This window comes from Xenopus laevis, chromosome 4S (assembly GCF_017654675.1).
Source record: "Xenopus laevis strain J_2021 chromosome 4S, Xenopus_laevis_v10.1, whole genome shotgun sequence".
Lineage (NCBI taxonomy): Eukaryota > Metazoa > Chordata > Amphibia > Anura > Pipidae > Xenopus > Xenopus laevis.
This window is the reverse complement of record NC_054378.1, coordinates 117,698,188-117,720,191: the sequence shown is the minus strand read 5'-3', so window position 1 is coordinate 117,720,191 and position 22,004 is coordinate 117,698,188. Positions and strand designations below refer to the sequence as shown.

The 22,004-nt window shown below is 40.5% G+C and overlaps 1 protein-coding gene across 2 annotated transcripts in view; it reads right to left on the bottom strand.

The window, feature by feature from the left end:
* The window catches only part of il17rc.S (interleukin 17 receptor C S homeolog), a 58,405-nt gene that overhangs the window by 2,943 nt on the left and 33,458 nt on the right, over positions 1-22,004 (bottom strand). For both annotated transcript variants that reach the window (XM_041561755.1, XM_041561756.1), the window contains 11 exons: positions 21,154-21,284; positions 19,664-19,723; positions 18,034-18,091; positions 16,435-16,619; positions 14,472-14,528; positions 14,092-14,143; positions 10,705-10,829; positions 8,540-8,608; positions 6,498-6,549; positions 2,521-2,616; positions 371-406 (listed from right to left, as the gene is read on the bottom strand). In XM_041561755.1, coding sequence (XP_041417689.1) covers positions 371-406; positions 2,521-2,616; positions 6,498-6,549; positions 8,540-8,608; positions 10,705-10,829; positions 14,092-14,143; positions 14,472-14,528; positions 16,435-16,619; positions 18,034-18,091; positions 19,664-19,723; positions 21,154-21,284 — 921 coding nt within the window. The remainder of the gene's footprint in view (positions 1-370; positions 407-2,520; positions 2,617-6,497; positions 6,550-8,539; positions 8,609-10,704; positions 10,830-14,091; positions 14,144-14,471; positions 14,529-16,434; positions 16,620-18,033; positions 18,092-19,663; positions 19,724-21,153; positions 21,285-22,004) is intronic.

Sequence of the window (22,004 nt, the reverse complement as noted above, 5' to 3'; positions counted from 1 at the left end):
GATAAATTTGCCTTTCAAAATCCCATAGAAATGAATGGAGAGTGGCGGAATTTTACTCTAGCGGACTGTGGCGCTCTTTAACTTCACACACCAGCGCTAAAAACGGTAAACCTCCTCACTCACAAGTTATAAAAAGCTATTGGTGGTCAGGGCCCCCTTATAATCAAAAAAAAAATGGTGGCCAGGGTCCCACATAAAAGTTTTTTAAAAAAACATTGGGGGTCAGGGCCCCCCTGTAGCTACACCTTCTGTCTGGATGGTAGCAATTTCTACCTCATTACCATCTGCACATTTACAATCTCCATTTTCCACGTAGGTTTGACACTGAATTGTATCATAGAACTGCGTTTGATGTCTCTCATTAACTCACCAAGAGGCTTGTCAGTCACTATTTTCTTCAGCCACCCTGTTTAGAAAAAATGCAAAAAAATAGGGTTCAGTGAATAAAGCTGGATTTGGGATAAAGGGCTGCAGCACTATTATTTTTTGCTTGTTCAGCAGAATTATTAACAGGTTTTATTCCCTCGAGTAACATGATATACAGTGGGGGTTCCCCAACTTTTTTTCCACCCATAAGCCACATTCATACTTTAAAGAGTTGGGGAGCAACCAGGGTTGTGGAGTCAGTACATAAATCCCTCAATTCCGACTCCTTATTGTATGATACCTCCAATTCCTCTCTTTTTAATATACTAATGTATTTTCCATGTTGACTGAAAGACGTTAAGAACACAACATACAACTCATTTTATCACTGCCAAAGCTCAACATATAAACTGCATCATTTGGCAATTTTAAAACAAAATCTCTATAAACCAAAAACAATTGGAAAACCTAAAACAACTTTTGAACAATTGAATTCTGGCATGTAGAATAGCTGTTAAATACAACCCAAAATTAATTAAAGTATTGTTCTTAGAAACAGATTTGCTTCTGACAGATCCTCCTTCATAGAAGCTCTTAAATCTGATTTGTTAATTTTCAGTGTTTGTATATAAAGTTATTTGGAGTTGGAATTGGTATATTTTTGGAACCTCCAACTCCAGATACCCAAAATTGCTTCCAACTCCACAGCTCTGGAAGCAACACAAGCATCCATAACCTATTCCTAGTGGTAAAAGTCACATAAACTGGTATATTTACCCTTCTTGTATATTTCTGGTCTCCGAACCCTTGTTTCCATCCAAAACAACGTAGTCAATCAATCCAAGTAGATGGGTAAAGAAACCAATCAGCGCAGGTGTACTGCTGCAAGGTGCTTTTATTGAATACACGACATGTTTCGAGCTTAAAAGCTCTTTATCAAGTGTAAAGAGCTTTTAAGCTCGAAACATGTCTTGTATTTAATAAAAGCACCTTGCAGCAGTACACCTGCGCTGATTGGTTTCTTTACCCATCTATTCCTAGTGGTACCAAATAAGGGCAGTGATTGGCTATTTGGAAGCCCCTATGTAGACTGGCAGCCTACAGGAGGCTCAGTTTGGCAGTGCACCTGTTTGTATACAACTAAAACTTGCCTCCAAGCCTGAAATTCAAACATAATCACCTGTTTTAGGCCACCGGAAGCAACATCCAAGGGGTCAAAGAACAACATGTTGCTGGTTGGGGAATCACTAATATACAGGGTCCGTTCTTGCAACAATTAGATAGACATTGCCAAATAATATAGGTATGACATTTGCCATATATATTCATTCAACTCAATGAACATGTTTTGTTTTAAGCTGTACAAAGACAATCAACATTGAAATGAAGTTTTGCTTCTTAGCCCTTATAAGGATACAAATCTCACTATTAAAAAAATCTGCAATGTAACATGGGGTTGGACAGCTTTCAGAGAAGCTGAACATGATTCCAAACAAGAGTAGGATCTAGAACCAGCCCATAGTCTACATCATTCATCTTCACAGCAAAGGAACAGAGGAAATTTTCCAATTCACTTATAAGTCATGGTTATAAGCACAGAGATTTGGGTGCCTAGTTTATCATGCAGTGACTTCTGTTTGATAAAACAGACATGAAAGGGGAACTCCGAAATGTACCAATTCAAAGAATACATTGAAGTAAGACTGTTTGCTGCTCATATGCTCCTGTGGTTAGGTCAGTATTGTTGTTGGTGGCAGCAGATTTTTGCATAACTATCATATACACAGAAACACATTCTATATAAGACTGACACCAGGCACAGTCAGCCCTTATTCAAACCAAGGCAAGGGCCACACTACTGTGTATGATATTCTTTTGTCACATCATATACACTCCAATTTATGACACAGCCCCAAAGTTTTACATTTAAAAAGCCTTTATTTTATACATGGCTTTATGATCTGTAACAAACACAACATTTCAGGCCTGCTCCCGGCCCTTTATACACTCACATGCTTGGGGAGCAGCTCCTACATGAGCTCAATCCTGTTTACTATACCCACAAGACTCATTTTCCACAGGAAGATCTCCTGCAAGTTGATATAATACTGGCACTACTATAAAGGCAAAGGTGCTGGAGAGTCCATAACTTACTTTTTACTCTTTCTCTTTTCAGTAACATGACAAAGAGGGCACAGCACAGGAATGTGAGGCACAGAATCCAGGCCAGGTTCCATCTCTTTCGCATATCTGTAAAATAGAGAGGAGATCTGTAAAAGTGACTGTCTAATTCTGTTACTTTACCAAGATATTAGATCAGAATGTCATTATTGTACATGGAACTCAGTGTTCCATAATTGCTCCCAGTATGTTCTTATCTGGTATTTGAATGGCTACACCCTTAGGTTAGGCACAAGATGCCACATTCCCTGAGATCCACAGCAGCACGAAAACGGAATTAAAACCGGAATGTCTAATTATTTCTTCACTGCTGCACTGCTGGGTGGTTATTCTAAAAGAGGGCTATTTGCAGAGATGGAATGAGGTACAACTGGTGTAAGGAAGGTTAACCCGGAAGATCACCTAATTAAAAACAGAATCTTTAATAAGTTACTCATTATGATATAAATTATCAGTTGGTGAAGTATTTATTCTGAAGGAATAGTTTTCCTTTAAAGGAAAACTTCAGGTTTCATGAATGTGGTATTAAAGGGGAAGTAAAGTAGGTTAGAAATGTTGTACATTATGTTTTTTGCTTCTGTACCAGCCCAAGGCAACCACAGCCCTTTAGCAGTAAAGATCTGTGTCTCCAAAGATGCCCCAGTAGCTCTCCATCTTCTTTTCTGCTGATTCACTGCACATGCTCTGTGCTGCTGTCACTTACTGAGCTTAGGGACCCACTCACAATATACAGTACACATAGAATAGAAATGTCACAATATTAGGCTGATTAGTAATTAATACAGATAATTACTACATGGCAGCACAGTGCAATTAGCCTCAGAATTTAATAATCAGCCCTGTAGCATCAGCTTATATTACAGGGGAAGCTCATTTTCTGCTGGATAATTAGTGACGAGCCCTAAGCTTAGCTTCTCAACAGCTGCTCAGAGCCCACTGAGCATGTGAGTGTCACAGACACTTTCCAAGATGGTGACCCCCTGTGACAAGTTTGAAGTCCTGGATCATTGCTGCTATTGACAAGCTGAAACTTTAGACTGCTGTCATAAGTTCAGAATATAAAATATGGCATTTTTAGCTACATACATTTTTTGGGTTTAGTTCTCCTAAACAGGAATTTCTCCTGAAATTATCTTTGTCAAAAATTCTACCCACGTGTTACTATTTGCATTACTTCTGCTATTACTTCTACCATGTATTACAAAAACTTGAAACCTTGCGACCCTCAACGGCAGCTGGGGGCTGTGGGGAGTTGAAGTCTAGGTCTATAAGTTGCATGTGGCTGGCTTAGGTGAGAACATGTCATACAGTAGATTTCTCTTATTAATATTCCACATTACTTTCTTGGCACAAATCTTGAATGTGTTTCCAAAAAGTCATGAATTTCCCGGCACAGAAGAGTCAGGCAGTTCCCATAATAACTGATGTTGGGAAGGAGGGAGAGTAAATGAAAGGGAAAGTAATGAGTGCAACAATGTCAATTCCAATTAGAAGAAATGAGGTTCCGACTAAATATTTGGAAGGGGTTTGTTACAGTGAGAGCCGTAAAGATGTAGAATTGTCTCCCTGAATCAGTGGTACAGGCTGATGCATTAGATAGGTATAAGAAGGGGTTGGATGGTGTTTAGCAAGTGAGGGAATACAGGGTTATGGGAAATAGCTCATAGTACAAGTTGATCCAGGGACAGGTCCCAATGCCATTTTGGAGTCAGGAAGGAATTTTTTCCCCCTCTGAGGCAAATTGGAGAGGCTTCAGAAGGCTTTTTTTTTGCCTTCCTCTGGATCAACTAGCAGATTGACTAAAGTTAAAAGGTTGAACTTGATGGACGTGTGTCTTTTTTTAACCTCACTTACTATGTTACTTTGACATGTAATGAGAGCACTTATTCTAGTGCTGGGATATCAACTTGGTGGGATCTGGTGTGTCTGGAACCCCTTCCCCACTGCCTCTTCCCACCACTCATTCCCAGGTAGAAAAACACGAGGTCTGCTTCCTCCATAGTTACACCACTGAATATGAATACACACAAGTATGAAGATGAATAAAGACTCTGTGCAGAATACCTGTGGCCGTTCCATTTTAAAAACTGAATGTCTATTTCAATGGCAGATTTATTTAACCTTATGCAGTTCTCTGCTATGGGAGGTACATTTTACCTGGTGTGTAAATACCCTCCCACCATCGTACTAAGATAAAGAGTAATTACTGTATGTGACATCCCTGCTGCTGTTATTGATTTCTAGGAAACATATTTTATTTCTAAACAAAGTAATAACATAATGTGCTTACCCTCACTGGCTTCTTATCTGCCCTATTAATTATTCTGGCATTCATTTTATTTAACATTATGTGCTTTGTCTATCATTGCCTCAGAGTTAGATATGATGTCCTGACGACGGTCCCTAGCCGATCTTACCATGATACAGTAAAGAATTTGCCTGAATATGGATTGTTGCCGTGAGTGCTTTCATTTCGTATATATATATATATATATATATATATATATATATATATATATATATATATACTGTATATATATGGGATCCATTATTTGGAAACCCATTATCCATTAAGCTCCGAATTACAGAAAGGCCTTCTCCAACTGACTTTCTTTTTCTCTGTAATACTAAAGCAGTACTTTGTACATAATCCAAACTAAGATATAAATAATCCTTATTCCATGCAGAACCAATGTATAGGGTTTATTTAATGTTTATATAATTTTCTAGTAGACTTAAGGTATGAAGATCTAAATTTCAGAAAGATCTGGTATCTAGAAAAACTTCAGGTCCCGAGCATTCTGGATAACAGGTCCCATACCTGTATATTAATCATTACAATGCAAATTTCTATAGGGTAGGGCCTTTAAGTTAACTTTTAGTAGTTCATAGAATGGCTGTTTTTTGTTGTTGATCTGCCTCTTTTCAGTCACTGACCTCAGCAGCCAAAAAACTATTGCTCGGTAAAGCTGCAATTTGTTATTGTTACTTATTCGTACTTATCTTTCTATTCAGGCCCTCTGCTATTCATCGTCAAGTCTTTCGTTTACACGACAGCCCCGTTGTTAGGGTAATCTGGACCCCAGCAACCAGATGACTATTAAAATTCTGACTATTGATGAAGAGCTGCTGAGCAAAAAGCTAAATAGTTTAAAACCCACAAATAAAAAAAACTAAGACCAATTGCAAATTGTCTTAGAATATCATTGTCTACATTGTGCTTAAAGTTAATTTAAAAATGACTTATCTTTCAAAGGGTGAAGGCTAGTGGGGTGCTTTGGGGTGGGGTCTCCTGCAGGAAATCATCTTTCCCATAGGCAACGAACTACCTGGCAATGCCTATACAATTTGCTGGGAACCCCACCAGTGATCACTTCTCTTTTACCAAAGGTCATTGCTCCTCCTCTTTAAAAAGTACTCCAGCCTGGGGTACTTTTCTACAGGGCCACCGCCATATTTTCTCAGCCTCCCAGGCATGGGTGTAAGTTGTAACTAAAGAGGAAGCAGACCATACGGCTGCAAGGGGGGCCCAGGAGGTATAGGGGGCCCCATGAGGCCCAAATAATGAGCAATTTCAACATATACTGGTAAAACATGACAATCTCTGGATATAATGGGGGCCCTAAAATAAATCTGCTGTGGGGCCCAGTAGTCTAGTTACTCCACTACTCCCAGGTATTCCCAGTGCTTAGTCAGGTTTAGTGCAAGCATAGTACGGAGAAGGTCCTGCAATTTTCTTGCCATAATAAAGGTTATACTGCCCAGGAATAGGCCAGTCCGGCCTGGCGCCCTAAGGCACCTCTTCAAAGCATTGCGCCCTCTCCCTCTTCTGCTTATCCCTTGTTCTGGCCCTAAACTGCCCATATATCAATGCAAAGCCCTTTATAACTCTCATCCGATTGGATTCAGAATAAGCAGAAAACTAGTGTTTACAAAAACAAAATTCTTACATTTATCCAATGAGCAGACATAGGCAGCCTCTTTGCTGTTCCCTCTCCAGACCTGGAAACAAAAAAGCATCTCAATGAGTAACCTTGATCAAGTCTAATAGGGTACAGCAATCTGTAACTCGGTAATAGGTTCATTCCTCGTATCGTATCACAATAAAGCATAGGTTATACTGTGTGTCCTTCAATATACAACTAGTATAATTATGGGTTTATTTTACTTCCTATACCATTTGCCACTGTCTCCACCCAATTTTTGTGTCCCAGGAATCAGGCTCTCTGGTGGCCCTATGACACAATTCCTACCTAGGGGCAAATTTACTAAAGGGCGAAGTGACTCACATTAGCGAAAATTCGCAAGCGTTAAATAATTTTGTTACTTCGCCGATTTACTAACGGGCGCTGGCGTTACTTCACTAGCAAAGGAGATAGACTTCGTACTCTTACGCCAGGCGCAGTTTCACTCTGGCCAAAGAGCGTTACTTTGCAAATTCACCAAGATGCGCCTTTTACTGAACGTTACCTGTTCCGCCAGACTTGCCTTCACCACCTCAGACCAGGCGAAGTGCAATGGAATGTATAGGGCTTCTTCAATTTTTAGTTGAAAAATTTTCTAAGTCCCCAAAAACGCTGGCGTCTTTTACTTTTTTCAGGGTGATAGGCTGCAAAAGTCCGTAAATTTTTTTTGGGGTACCCGGCTCCCCCCTACATTTCCTAACATTTGGCACATACACTATACACTGGGCTCATGTGTATGGCATGACTCTATTTCATTTTATTAATGTTTCCTGGGCTTGTGTAATGTAATGTATTTGATGCAACATATACTGTACATGCTTTGTACTTTCACTTCCCGCCATATGCAAATTAGCCAACGCTAGCGCAAATTCGCTTCGCTTGCCACAGTAACGCTAGAGCAACTTCGCCAGCATTAGGCGCCCTGGATGCAACTTCGGATTTTAGTGAATTAGCGTTGTCCTGGCAAATCTACGCCTGGCGAGGTGTTGCGATGTGAGTGAAGTCGTCGCTGGCGAAATTTTTGGAGGTTAGTAAATTTGCCCCCTAGTTTCAAGGGTGTCACCTACAGCTCACACTACTGCCCTATAATGAACTTGTATACCAATTGTTATGAGACTTTTTTGCTTGAAGCCCTCTTTTGAGATGCAACATATGGTCAGGCCCCCATGACTCATATACAGGTTACAGCAGGTGTTCCTAATGTGCCAAGTTACACTGTAGTGAATTACTTAATATTATGACTGACATCATAGTATTAGCAATGCATACACATTCACTGATTGGATAACTCCACTCACCCTGCTCTTAAGCTAGCCATACAACTAATGATCTGCTCATTTGGCAATGCCACCAAATTAGCAGCTCTTTCCCCAATATGCCCACCTCGAGCTGGGCAATATATCCGGCTGATGTTATTGTTTGGCCCTCGGGTCAACAATCAGAATATAAATTGCTGCAACGAGTCAGTTAGGAGAGAATCAACGTGAATCAACGTGTCTATACAGTCCTCACCCGACATGAAAATCAAACCTGTCCAATGGATTGGTCTGGTAGGCTAGTCAGCTGGCTCCATAAATGGCCACCTTAAAAGGGGTTGTTCACCTTCCAAATACTTTTTTCAGTTGAGTTGTTTTCAGATTGTTCCCCAGATTTTTTCATTTTTTATCGTTTTACCAAAAGTTTAAAACAATGTTAGTGTCTCTGTTGTTTCAGTGTGATCCAAGTGCAGAATCTGAACTATTTGATAAATAAATTCCATGGGTATGATGGCAGAAAACCAGAGAAGGGTTAGGTACATGACCAGCATAAAATTTGTTTTAAATACATGTGCCTTTATCATTAGTTACAATAAACCTTCTACCTGTTATAACATTACAGTGTATTGCATGCACATTAGTGCAGGAAAAAAGGACTAGTCAAAGCTGTTACACAGCAAAATATTAAATAGAAAGATGAATGAGCTTTAAAGCCTAAATATTAGTAACAATTTCTTCTTATTCCCCTTAAGGTTCTGTTCTGAGACTCACCAGCTCACACTCTCCAGACTTGAATTCCTGCAGTATTTTCATCTCAAAGGACGTAACCCCATGCAGCTCCTGGAAAGAGTTAAACACAGGCTTGGCTATGGCAGGGATATTAATGAATAACTCTAATAAATAATCCTTACTGCACTGTCAGTTTTAACTAATCTTCCATTTGGGCAAATATGTTAGGGAATACAAGGTTATGAAAGATAGCTCATAGTACAAATTGATCCAGGGACCGGACCCATTGCCATTTTGGAGTCAGGAAGGAATTTTTTCCCCTCTTAGGCAAATTGGAGAGGCTTCAGATGGGTTTGTTTGCCTTCCTCTGGATCAACTGGCAGTTAGGCAGGTTAAAATAGAGTTAAAAGGTTGAACTTGATGGATGTGTGTCTTTTTTCAATGTAACTTACTAAGTTATATACTTTACCTTTATTAATGTTTTTATTTGCACCACAGCAAATGAATAACAATGAGAAATAAGGTTTGACAGCAAGGGCGAGGTTGGTCTACATATTTGGCGAAGAAAAAAGCAAAGATTCCACACTCAAGAAAATAATTTATTACATCAAAAAACAAAATTACAAAAATGGCCCCCAAAGCATAGGCCCTACGCGTTTCGACCAAACAGGTTTTCATCAGGGGCAAAGAAAAACAAAATAAATCAAAAAAGGCAGACCCTGGCTTTCTACATGCAAACAAATTGACCAATAAGAAAGCAGCACCATTTCAGGCAATTCAGCTCTAAAGTCACAGGAGGTGGCTTTTTGCCGCCCCTTGTAACTAGTCACTTACTGCCGCCCGAGGAAAGGTTCTCATGGCAGGAACAGCCCTACTTGAGGCCAAGCATTTTAGGCAGGCATCAGAATCTCTTTATATCATTTTATTCCTGAGCTCTGGGGAAAAAGATTTCATGGAACTGGCTGAAAGTGAGTAGCGATAGGGATTTAAAGTGTAAGTGAAGTCATTTTTCTTTTGTAAGTTCCGGAATTCGGCTAAAGCTGGCCATACACAGGCCGATAAACAATGCAGACAGACTGAGACGGCAGCTTAATGGCCCGTGTGGGGCCCTCCGACTGGCTTCCCCAATGAATACCTGGCGGAAGGTCGGGCAGATGCTGATCGGGTAGGGTTAAAAATCCCGTTGGATCAAGGCCACATCTGTTCGTTGATGCAATTTGACCGCCCATATTGGCTGCATTATGATCCAAACTTTGAGCCCTAGGGCCCACGATCGGTTTAGCCCGATATTGCCCACCTCAATGTGGGCATTTTGGGGAAAGATCACCAAACAAGCAGATCTCTACATGTATGGCCACCAGTGGCGTAACTAGATATTACTTATTACCCCACAGCAAATTATTTTTCAGGCCCCCAAAATGTTTAGAGGTTGACTTGTTTCTCCAATATTTATTGAAATTGTATATGAATTAGGGCCTCATGGGGCCCCTATACCTCCTGGGCCCCCCTGCAGCCGCAGGGTCTGCTTCCCCTATAGTTACGCCCCTGATTGCCACCTTAAGCCCATGTAGGACCTATTGGACGAGAATGCCATAAATGCACTGATGTGCTCCGTGTACAACTGGATTTTCAAACCTATCCTATTGATATCCGGTTGATTTTCAACCACATATCGGATACACAGGCCTGTCAGTGGGCTCCATACATGGCCAATAAAGTGACAACTCAGTCTGGAAGGATAGAATCAGCCGCTTCTATTGGCCTGTTTATGGCCACATAAATCATCCCAAATATTTTAGATATTAGAATAAAACAAACTTGACTTGTACTTGAAACAGGCAGCACTTTTAGTCTAAATGCCATCGCAGTGTACCTATATACGTGTTCACTTTTTTTATTGCTCTTATTTGTTCTCTCTTTTTAGGCCCTCTGCTATTCATCTTCATTTCTGATACTGCTGAAACTACTGTTCGGTTTCTAGGGTAATTACATCCTAGCAATCAGATAGCGGTTGAAATTTCCAGCCTCATATGGAACACAGGTGTACTTTGCCTCCTAATTTTTTTTTCTTGTAAAAACTGGAATGAGTGAGAAAGAGACCAAATACTGTGGTATAAATGCAAGATGTGCATTCTCCCACTGACAAACACCACTGGTGATTTCATGGAACTCAGAGACAGGCACAGTTGTGCAATATTATTATATACCTGGAGTGTGGTGCTGTTCAAAGCAAGACACATATTCCTGAATGCAATGCAGAGAGGTGACTCTATGTGTGAGCTGTCTGAAGCCACAATAAGGAAATTGTTCCTGTCTATGGAGCTCTGAGAACCTGAAAAACATAAGAAAACAATAAAATATAATTTCTGTAGCACTGAAGGAATTGGGTAGACTTTACCTTTATTTTAACTATAATAAAGGTTATCAGTTATACAAGAGAGGGGAATTAAATATTTTATAAATATATACCCAGGACTATTTCAATGGTTAAATCTGCTATTATTTACTGTAAGGCAGCTAATTAGCTGGAGAGAATGGAAAGAATGCATAGGGATTTTAATCTTTTGGGATTATTCCTGACTAGTATCAAGGAACAGCCTCAGAAAGCATGGTGGCGTGGGACTGGTGTGTTTTCTGCAGTAACTGGGGCCATGGGTGGCTAAACTGGAAGCAGGGTTTAATAAGTAATCAGGATGCCTTTTGATGGGGAAGACTAGAATAGTCTATTCAAATAACCAAACCTCCTCTCGTTTGGAGAAAATCTTTATCTTTACCTAGGGGTATGTAGTTGTCCACTGACCTATATTGGTCAATGCATCCCTTGCCTGATTTTATTTATACAATCAGTATTTGAGGACAGTGACATAACTAAGTAGGGTCGGACCCAGGTGCAGGCCATACAGGCCCCCCCACCTTCGGATGCAGTTTTCCGTACACCTTTGCATTGGAACGAAATTCCGGAGGGCGTCCGGAGGGCATCCAGAGGGCCCCAAGAGGGTGTGGGCCCAGGTACGATCTCACCCTTTGCACCCCTGGTAGATACACTCCTGTTTGAGGAGCTAACTAATGGTGCTGGGCCAAGCCAACTGTGCTCCCTAGGCAACTTAGCTGACCACCTCCCCACTGCAACCTCAAGTGTGCATATGATGACGGGTGGGGGGAGTTGCAGGGACAGGCAGGTGTTAGGGAGTGGGCAGCATGAGTATTGTGTGCAGGACTAGAGATAGGTAGACAGAGTTGTGCCTTTTGACCTCCCACCCATCATTGCACCCTGGGCATGGGCCTACCCCTAGTTGTGGCCTATTCTGTTCCAGAATAAATAAGCACGTTTTCCCCCTCCATGTTCAGATCCTGATAGATGTCCACTGTGAGCCCAAATTTGTATGACCAAGATAGCAACAGAGTAGCCACAGAGAAAACCCCTTTTTATGGGCAATTTCAATTTGCTGCCCCAAAACATTGGTAAGTTTACCAGTTTTACCAAGATATATTGAAAAAGCTTATTAATCAAGACCTTAATTGCCTCCCTACACTCTTGTCCCCCTACACTTTTTCCCTTAACCCACAACTATGGTTAGGCCCATGCCCAGGGTGCAATGATGAGTGGGAGGTCAATAGGCACAACTCTGCCTGCAACTTCAAGGTCTGCTTTCTCTGTAGTTATGCCTCTTTTATGGCATTAAAATGGCTTTCAATGGACCCTGATCTAGAAGGTTATGTCCCGTCGAAGCTACAGGAGTTGCTACCCCTTCTAAACTATGAAGCACTGGGAAGCAGAAATGTATCCCCAATCACCCTCGTCTAGTACAGAATAATCAGAATTTACATACACAATTAAATCATCTCTATCTAAAGGCACGTCAGTATATATGTGTGTCCTGTTGTGTCCTTCAGCAGGTGAGACAGACACGGTCCAGCAAATATTCAGACTGGACCTTTGGAACATTCCTGGGGCATTTTGTCATAAAGACTTTAAAAAGTTATCTATAGGTCATGCTGATTATTTTTTGCTGAGAGGTTTGTTTTTGTCAGTAATTATTACTTGAAGTTCATAAACCTGACTGTTTTGAGAAAAAATTCGCCAGGACAACTCCAATTCCCTAAAGTGCAAAGTTGCATCCAGGGCACCGAACGCTGGTGAATATTCGCTAGCGTAACTTCGGCAATCAAAGAGAAGATGAGCTAGCATTGCCTAATTTACAAAAGGTGGGAAATGATAAATTTAAATGGACATATATGTTGCAGCAAATACATTACACTACACAAGTCCAGGGAACCTTAAAGGGATTCTGTCATCGAAAAACATGTTTTTTTCAAAATGCATCATTTAATAGTGCTACTCCAGCAGAATTCTGCACTGAAATCCATTTCTCAAAAGAGCAAACAGATTTTTTTATATTCAATTTTGTAATCTGACATGGGGCTAGACATTTTGTAAATTTCCCAGCTGCCCCCAGTCATGTGACTTGTGCCTGCACTTTAGGAGAGAAATGCTTTCTGGCAGGCTGCTGTTTTTTCTTCTCAATGTAACTGAATGTGTCTCAGTGGGACATGGGTTTTTACTATTGAGTGTTGTTCTTAGATCTACCAGACAGCTGTTATCTTGTGTTAGGGAGCTGCTATCTGGTTACCTTCCCATTGTTCTTTTGTTTGGCTGCTGGGGGGGAAAGGGAGGGGGGTGATATCACTCACACACGACTTGCAGTACAGCAGTAAAGAGTGATTGAAGTTTATCAGAGCACAAGTCACATGACTTGGGGCAGCTGGGAAATTGACAAAATGTCTAGCCCCGTGTCAGATTTCAAAATTGAATATAAAAAAAACAGTTTGCTCTTTTGAGAAATGGATTTCCATGCAGAATTCTGCTGGAGCAGCACTATTAACTGATTCATTTTGAAAAAATTTTTTTTTCCCATGACAGTATCACTTTTATAAATAAAATAGATTTGTTATAATGCCCTACACATGAGCCCACTCTATAGTTTATGTTCCATATGTTAGAAAATGGAGGGGGTACCCGGTTACCCCAATTTTACTGACCTTTTTTTTTAAATTTTGCACTAAAAATTGAGGAAGTCCTATGCACTACATTGCACTTCGCCTGGTCTGAGCTGGATGAAGGCAGGTCTGGCGAATGAGGTAACGTTTAGTAAAATCCGCATATTAGTGAATTTGCGGAGTTATGTCTGTTCGCAAGAGAAAAAATTCGCCTGGTGTTATGTCCGTTCGCAAGAGCAAAAATTCGCCTGGTGTTAGAGTGCGAAGCAACGATAGCGTCTATTTCCTTCGCTAGCGAAGTGACACCTGCGCCCATTAGGGAATTGGCGAGGTACAAAAATGACATCATGCTGGCGAATTTTCCCTAGCGTTAGTCACTTTGCCCTTTAGGGAATCTGCCCCCAAGATCTTGTCACAGCTGAGCATACTCCAAGTACTATGGTGCAGGTTTTTCTTTTAGCCTTCCCATGAACCAATAAAAATAATGTTTTAATGCAAGTTAAAATACATAGGTTTTGATGCACACAGAATTAATTAAAACACCAGTGTATAAATGTTGTAAGGCAACAATGTCAACCTTTTCCCTCTGAACTCACCTCTGACATTTCCAGTACAGTTTGTGTGCCAGATTTTATCCTTATATTTAACCTGTAGGGAAAATAAAGTTTCAGATTAGAACTTCAATGTTTCAATTATAAGAGTATTAAAAGTAATGCTCCACCTTGTTGCCAGGGGTCGAAGCAACTAGTGAGCAATTTACATTTCAGGATGGAGCGATGGAGATGACTAAATAAAGACGAGTAAAAAAATTCTCCTTTAAGTTTAACATTGAAAACCACATATCATTTAATGGCAGCTGGTAACTGCTTCCTCTATAGTTACCCACTATACTGAGCAGCTTTGAATAATGTGTTTATATTGATGTCCCTTTCTACTCTTTGCTTATTGGCAACTTCTGCAATATGAATATTCATACCTGGACACAAATGGAATGCTGAACAGAATGTAGACCTTTGGCTTCTTCAGTGATGCGCTGAAATGGAACGGAATAAGGAAGGTGGACGAGTTTCTTATGGATGCAATATTATCCCTTATTTATATCGTACCAGCGAATTCCACAGTACTTTACACATCATATCAGCCCTTGTCCTAGTGGAGCTTACAATCTAAGGTCAGTTTCATCGGTAGCCAATTAACTTGCCTGTGTGTTTGGAGTGTGGGAGGAAATCTGTGAATGGCGGAAACCCACACAGACACAAGGGGGCAAATTCACTAAACGACGAAGCGCCTAACGCCAGCGTGAATGCGCTAGCGTAGCGCATTTTTGTTAATTCGCAGATTCACTAATGGACGCTGGTGTAAATTTGCTAGTGTTACTTCGCACCCTTACGCCTGGCGAATTTGCGCAACGGAGGTAACTACGCAAATTCACTGATGCGCAAATTATTCTGAACGCTACCTTTTACGCCAGACTTCCTTCACCACCTCAGACCAGGCGAAGTGCAATAGAGTAGATAGGGATTGCTTCAAAAAAAGTTAAACATTTTTCTAAGTCCCAAAAAATGCTGGCCTTTTTTCTTTTTTTATGGGTGATAGGCTGAAAAAGATTGAAAATTTTTTTGGGGCTACCCTCCTTCCCCCCCTACATTTCCTAACTCATGGCACCTTAACTATACAGTGGGCACATGTGTAGGGCAAAATAAAAATTTTATTTGCTGTTTTGAAGGTTTCCCAGGCTTGTGTAGTGCCGCTACATATACCTCCATTGTAACTTCAATTTGGCGCCGTATGCAAATTAACCATCGCTAGCGTAACTTTGCTTTGCTTGGCAAATTAACGCTAGTGCAACTTCACAACCTTACGCTTCCCCTGAGCGCAACTTCGGATTTTAGTGAATTTGCGTAGCGTTGGCGAAAATACGCCTGACGAAGCGTGGTGAAGTGCGGCAAAGCGGATGCTGGCGCAACTACGAATCTTAGTGAATTTGCCCCATGGAGAACTTATAAGCTTCTAGCAGATTCAGTTCAAGACAGGATTGCTAACCATTGTGCTACCTTATGCCCATGCAATAAACCAACGTAACGTTGGGTCTCTCCTCTACCTGTAAACCGTTCTTTCATCCTTCCTCCCACTACAATGCATAGCCTCTACTTTGCATTTATTGACTTGCTATATATATACCAGGTGAGGTAGCTTTATTCCCTTTCTCTTGGGAGTAAATGTCTAACGAAATTGGTAGGGCACTCTAATATGACTGAATCGTTTCTGCACCTTTATTGCCTATAAAGGTCTCCATCACTCAAACAGGACATTATTGTATTAGAGAGGGTCCAGAGAAGGGCAGCTAAGCTTGATTGTATATACTTATCTTACACCCTGGGTCAGTGCTCCTATCAGGAGAAAATTGCATGAGTGCAGGGGTTGTTCCAGTGAACACCACAGAACGATCGGTTTCTTTCTTCTTTGGTTTTCAAATATCCCGGGGAAGACGCATGTGCAGGAGAACGAAATAGCCAACTTCTTTGTTAAAGTTAGGCTTTTCACGTTACTCCGCATGCACACCCGAGTGAAGAAAGAAGAAGCAGGAAGAGAATCACTCCATGGTGCTCGCTGGAATAAACCCCGGGCTGGTGCAGTTTTCTGCTGATAGGAGCATCAGCCTCGGGGTGTGAGGTAAGTAAATACAATCACTCGGGGGTCCCCAACTTTTGGCACCCCCATGTAAATACAGCTTTTCCTTCTCCTTTAAAGTTCAGCCTGGAGTTTAGCATCAGTGTCTGTTTAAATAACCTTCTCTCAATTGGTCTAATAGGGGAAAAAGTTTCCAACTGAAGTTCTTTGGCCTCAAATTCAAGCCACGTTCCCTCCAAAATTCACACTGTGAGTACACTTATGAAATGTTTGTTCCTCTCTTCCCCAATGCCCAATTCATCTAGTACCTGCGCCGTAATGTTTCTCCTGGAGCCTGGAATTTCATGGCAGTCGGCTTGGTGTCCATTTCTCCAGCACAGTGAAATCTCAACCATCACAGGGCACCACACCTCCAGTGTATACAACAATTTGGAATTGACTAGGCTTACGGTGAGGTTACTATTCTTCCATGTATTATCTTCATATTGCAATTCTAGGGGGAACACAGGGAGCAAAATGTAATTATTCAAAAGGAGGCACAGACAGGAAGTGGATACTAAAACGCAATTATCAGTCCCTTTAAAGGAGAACTAACTTTCAAATTCTCTAGCTTAACAAAAAAGAAGGGTAGAGAATTGCTGCACATTTTGTTTTGGGGTTTTGTACCAGCCACAGCCTTTTAGCAGTGAAGATATTTGCCTCCAAATATGCCCCAGTAGCCCTCCATCTATTTTCTCTCTATCTTTATCTCCTAAATATATTAATAATGGGTTGTGGACCTCTTGAATTTCTCTCTGCTTCAAGATTTGTGATGACCATTAAGCCTAGTTTCTCAACAACTGTCCAGAGCCCACTGAGCATGTGCGGGGTCACTGACTCTCCTAACAGAATACAGGATGGTGAACTCCTTGGACAACTTTAATGGCCTGGGTCATTACTGTTATAGGTCTGCTGATCCTTTAGCCTGGTAAGGCAGTAAGTTCAGTATATCAAATGTGGCATTTCTAGCCCTATTAATGTTAAGGGTTTTGTTTTCCTTTAATTGTGGTGCAATGGATGATGAACAACACAGTGACACAGGTAGTTGAGTTGAAAGTCCATCATGTTCCACACTCTACAAGTTCAAAGGAAGGCCTCTAACCCATCTGAGACTATTGTAGGGAAGGGGGAACATGTGACAAGAAAATGGAGACTGAGAACTCTAGATCTCAATAAGCTAAAGCAGTGGTCCCCAACCAGTAGTTCGTGAGCAACATGTTGCTCTCCGATCCCTTGGATGTTGTTTCCCATGGCCTCAAAGCAGGTGCTTATTTTGAATTTCAGGCTTGGAGGCAAGTTTTGGTTGCCTAAAAAACAGCTTTACTGCCAAACAGAGTCCCCTGTAGGCTGCCAGTCTTCATAGAGGCTACCAAATAGTCAATCATAAGCCTTATTTGGTACCTCCAGGAACATTTGTCATTCTTGTGTTGCTCCCCAACTCCTTATACATCTGAATTTTGCTCACAGGTAAAAAAGGTTGGGGACCCCTGAGCTAAAGAGAGAACCCCACAAAATGTACAGATGATCCCTTTTGGATAAATGCAGGCACAGGAGAGCCCTAGCTTTTTATTTATGTTGGGAGTTATCCACCAGATGCTCCAATTGAAAAGATGAGCAAAAGAGAAACAGGGGCAACAGCAAGAAAGAAAGAAGTTAAGTTACCATTTAAAAAATAGCAAATGTAATAGTTGAATATATTTGCTGCTACTCAAACTGCATCTGCAGGGGTTATTTATCCTAACTGAAAGTCTTTGATTTTTATAATCACAATACTCATACAATATATTACCTCTGCAACCAAAATGGTCAAATGAACTGCACTTACTTGCTAAATACACATAAAAATAAATCTATATATATCTATGTACCTTTTTCAAATGGACATCTTTTATATTTTACTGCATCTGTGATATCGCTCCATGATACCTAAAAGAAACAAACACAAATTGAATTTTAATTTACTTCTGTTGGTTCCAGCTTGTCGTCCCACATACCAATAATAATAACAAGCAGAATGCAGACAGGAATGTTGTCCTTCAAGTCATGATCCTACTTTGGATAAATAAATTCCTGGGCCTTTCCTAGACAAGAATAATGCTAGTCAAACACAATTGTCGACAATCATACACTGATTTGAAAAAGAGATTAGAATATGAATAGGAGAGGCCTGAATAGAAAGACGAGTAATAAAAAGTAACAATAACCATAAATGTGTAGCCTTACAGAGCATTTTTTTAGGTGGGGTCACTGACCCCCATTTGAAAGCTGGAAAGAGCCAGAAGAAAAAGGCAAAAAACAAAAAAAAAAAACAGGCCCCCTTGAATACTTGCTTAAAACTAGCCATTCTATAACATACATAAGGGGCAGATTTATTAAGGGTCGAATTGAAAATTCAAATTTTCTATTTTTTTATGGTCAAAACTGTCAAATTCAACTAGGGAATTATCCAGTTTTTTAAAAATTCTAATTTGATTTTCGCAATTTATCATACCATGGCCCTTTAAGAATTCGAAATCTACTAATCACCTCCTAAAACCAGCCGAATTGGATTGGAGTCGAATTCGATTCGGGTTTTAGGGTCGGTAAAATTCATCCGAGTTTTAGATACTCAATTTTTTTTATAAATAACCCCCCAATCGAATTTCGAGTTTATTCGAATTTAAAAGCGTTTTAAAAAACTCACATGAATTCGAAATCCGACCTTTAATAAATGTTAAAGGGATCCTGTCATCGGAAAACATGTTTTTTTCAAAATGAATCAGTTAATAGTGCTGCTCCAGCAGAATTCTGCACTGAAATCCATTTCTCAAAAGAGCAAACAGATTTTTTTATATTCAATTTTGAAATCTGACATAGGGCTAGACATTTTGTCAATTTCCCAGCTGCCCCCAGTCATGTGACTTGTGCCTGCACTTTAGGAGAGAAATGCTTTCTGGCAGGCTGCTGTTTTTCCTTCTCAATGTAACTGAATGTGTCTCAGTGGGACATGGGTTTTTACTATTGAGTGTTGTTCTTAGATCTACCAGGCAGCTGTTATCTTGTGTTAGGGAGCTGCTATCTGGTTACCTTCCCATTGTTCTTTTGTTTGGCTGCTGGGGGGAAGGGAGGGGGTGATATCACTCCAACTTGCAGTACAGCAGTAAAGAGTGATTGAAGTTTATCATAGTCACATGACTTGGGGCAGCTGGGAAATTGACAATATGTCTAGCCCCATGTCAGATTTCAAAATTGAATATAAAAAAATATGTTTGCTCTTTTGAGAAATGGATTTCAGTGCAGAATTCTGCTGGAGCAACACTATTAACTGATTCATTTTGAAAAAATTTTTTCCCCATGACAGTATCCCTTTAAAGGTGAACCACCCCATTAATTTCCTGCAAGAAGTATCAGACAAACTATTGCCAGGCCACACAGTGGTTTTGGCAGTGCATGGATATACTGTATATATGCCTTCATCTAGCTCACATGAAGCATTATTAAGACTACTTCAAAACATACTTTAAAACACATGCAGGGAACAATATCTTCGTGAAGAACAATGAAACGCTGGTCTCCATTCTGCAATACAAAAAAACACAGATTTCTCATTTGAGTGCACCATTTCTGTTGGAATTAATAGTCATAGTTAATGCTGTAGACACTGAAGATGAGCTATTCTGACTTCTGAGAGATGATTTATATAGACAAGCAATAGCAGAATATGGATTTAAAAAACTAGCTATTTGGCAATATTTACCAAAAATAATTTAATAATCAGTGCTTGTCCTGGTTGAAAATAAGGCTTATAAGTATTGTACCTAGAGATGGCCATGCGTGGGATGATCTGGCCTGGATTTGTCGAAAGGGCACAGGGCCTGGGCCTAGTCTGGCAAAGTTTTAGATAGGGAGCTGCACCAGTGAACTGTGCCAGATTTAAAATCTCCTGTCCTGGTGCAACTCCTGTGTCTTCACGTAGAGTGACTTGTAGGATGGGGACACAGTCTTCTATTGGCTATTTCTTTCATACTAGCGTATTCTGGTGGCAGCAGGCTGGGTATGCGATCCCTGGCCTAGGGGGCAAATAACTTTGAAATCCAGACCTGGATAAAGTTGCACACCCTATATATATATTGTGGCCTTTCTGGATAACTGATCTTTCGATAATTTGGTTCTTCATACCTTAAAGGAGAAACAAACCCTACCAAAGAAAACCCCCACCTCACGTAGACCCCCTCCCTCCTCCCTCTCAGCCTAGTTGTCTCCTGGGGAAATGCCCCTAACTTTTTACTTACCCCTCTGTGCAGATTCAGGGATCGCAGTTCACCACAGCCATCTTCCGGGCCTTCGTGTCTTCTTCCGGGGCTTCGGCAATTTCCATCCATTTTGACGCATGCTCCAACTGCGCATGTGATGCTTCACTGGTCTCCAGTGACGTAACTAGAGGGGGCGGGCCCTGGCGCAGGATGCGCTCCCCAGTAGTTACCCCACTGCCAGTGGTCTCCGTCTCAGATTTACCAAAGAGAAGAAGATGGCTGCAGTGAACTGTGATCCCTGAATTCGCACGGAGGGGTAAGTAAAAAGTTAGTGGCATTTCCCCAGGGGGGGGCATCGAGGCTAGGGGGAGGAGGGAGGGTGGTCTACGTGGTGTGGCGGGTAGGGGTTTTTTTTTGGTAAAGGGTTTGTTTCTCCTTTAAGTCTACTAGAAAATCATTTAAACTCAATAGGCTGGTTTTGCTTCCAATAAGGATTAATTATATCTTAGTTGGGATCAAGTACAAGCTACTGTTTTATTATTACAGAGAAAAAGGAATGGATTATTTAGATAAAATGGAGTCTATAGGAGTCAGCCTTTCCATAATTCTGAACTTTCTGGATAACATTTTCCGAATAACGGATCCCACACGTGTGTGTGTGTGTGTATATATATATATATATATATATGCCTAATTTTGCCATTCATCAGATGAAAGGTAACAGGTTGGATATATTATTATGGAAGCAAAACTGACCAAAATATGTTGCATCATCCAACGATCTTCCCCTTTATAAACTATATCCAGCGTAAAGATGTCATTTCTAGATCCGTTAAAGATCCCTATAGAGGTATTCGTCTCTCCATCGATGATATCCAAAAGTGGCACTAGAAACATGAAGAAAATACTAAAGTTTAATGCAGGCAAACATTAACTGGAGAAGAAAAAAATGGTCTGGTTGTTAAGTAAAGGTGGTAATGGGAAAGCGCTTAATATTATACCATCTCTAATCTAATTTAAAGGGTTGTTCACCTTTGAGTTAACTTTTAGTATGATGCAGAGTGATAGTCTTAGAATTTGCGATTGCTTTTCATTTTTTATAATTTTATATGTTTTAAGCATTTTATTCTGCAGCTCTCCTATTTCATCAGTCTCGTTGCAAGGGTCCAAATTACCCTAGCAACCATGCATTGATTTGAACGAGAGACTGGAATAGGAATAGAAGGGGGTCTAAATAGAAAGAGGAGTAATAAAAAAGTTGTAATTACAATACATCTCTAACATTAATTAATTAAGAGCATTTCTTTTTTTTTTTAGATGTGGGCCAGTGACCCCCATTGAAAGCTGGAAAGAGTCGGAAGAAAAAGAGAATAATTTAAGAACTATAAAAAAATAAACAATGAAGACTAATTGAAAAGTTGCTTAGAATTGGCCATTGTATAACATGTTACAAATTTACTTGAAGATGAACCACCCCTTTAAATATAATAGAATTACTTTGCAAGCATGTAACATCTACTCGTCTGTAGCTGAAGGGTAACTGTGTTGTAATGTGTCAACCCCTTTGGTTGCCATGTTCATTCCTTTGGTTGCCATGTTCAGGGATA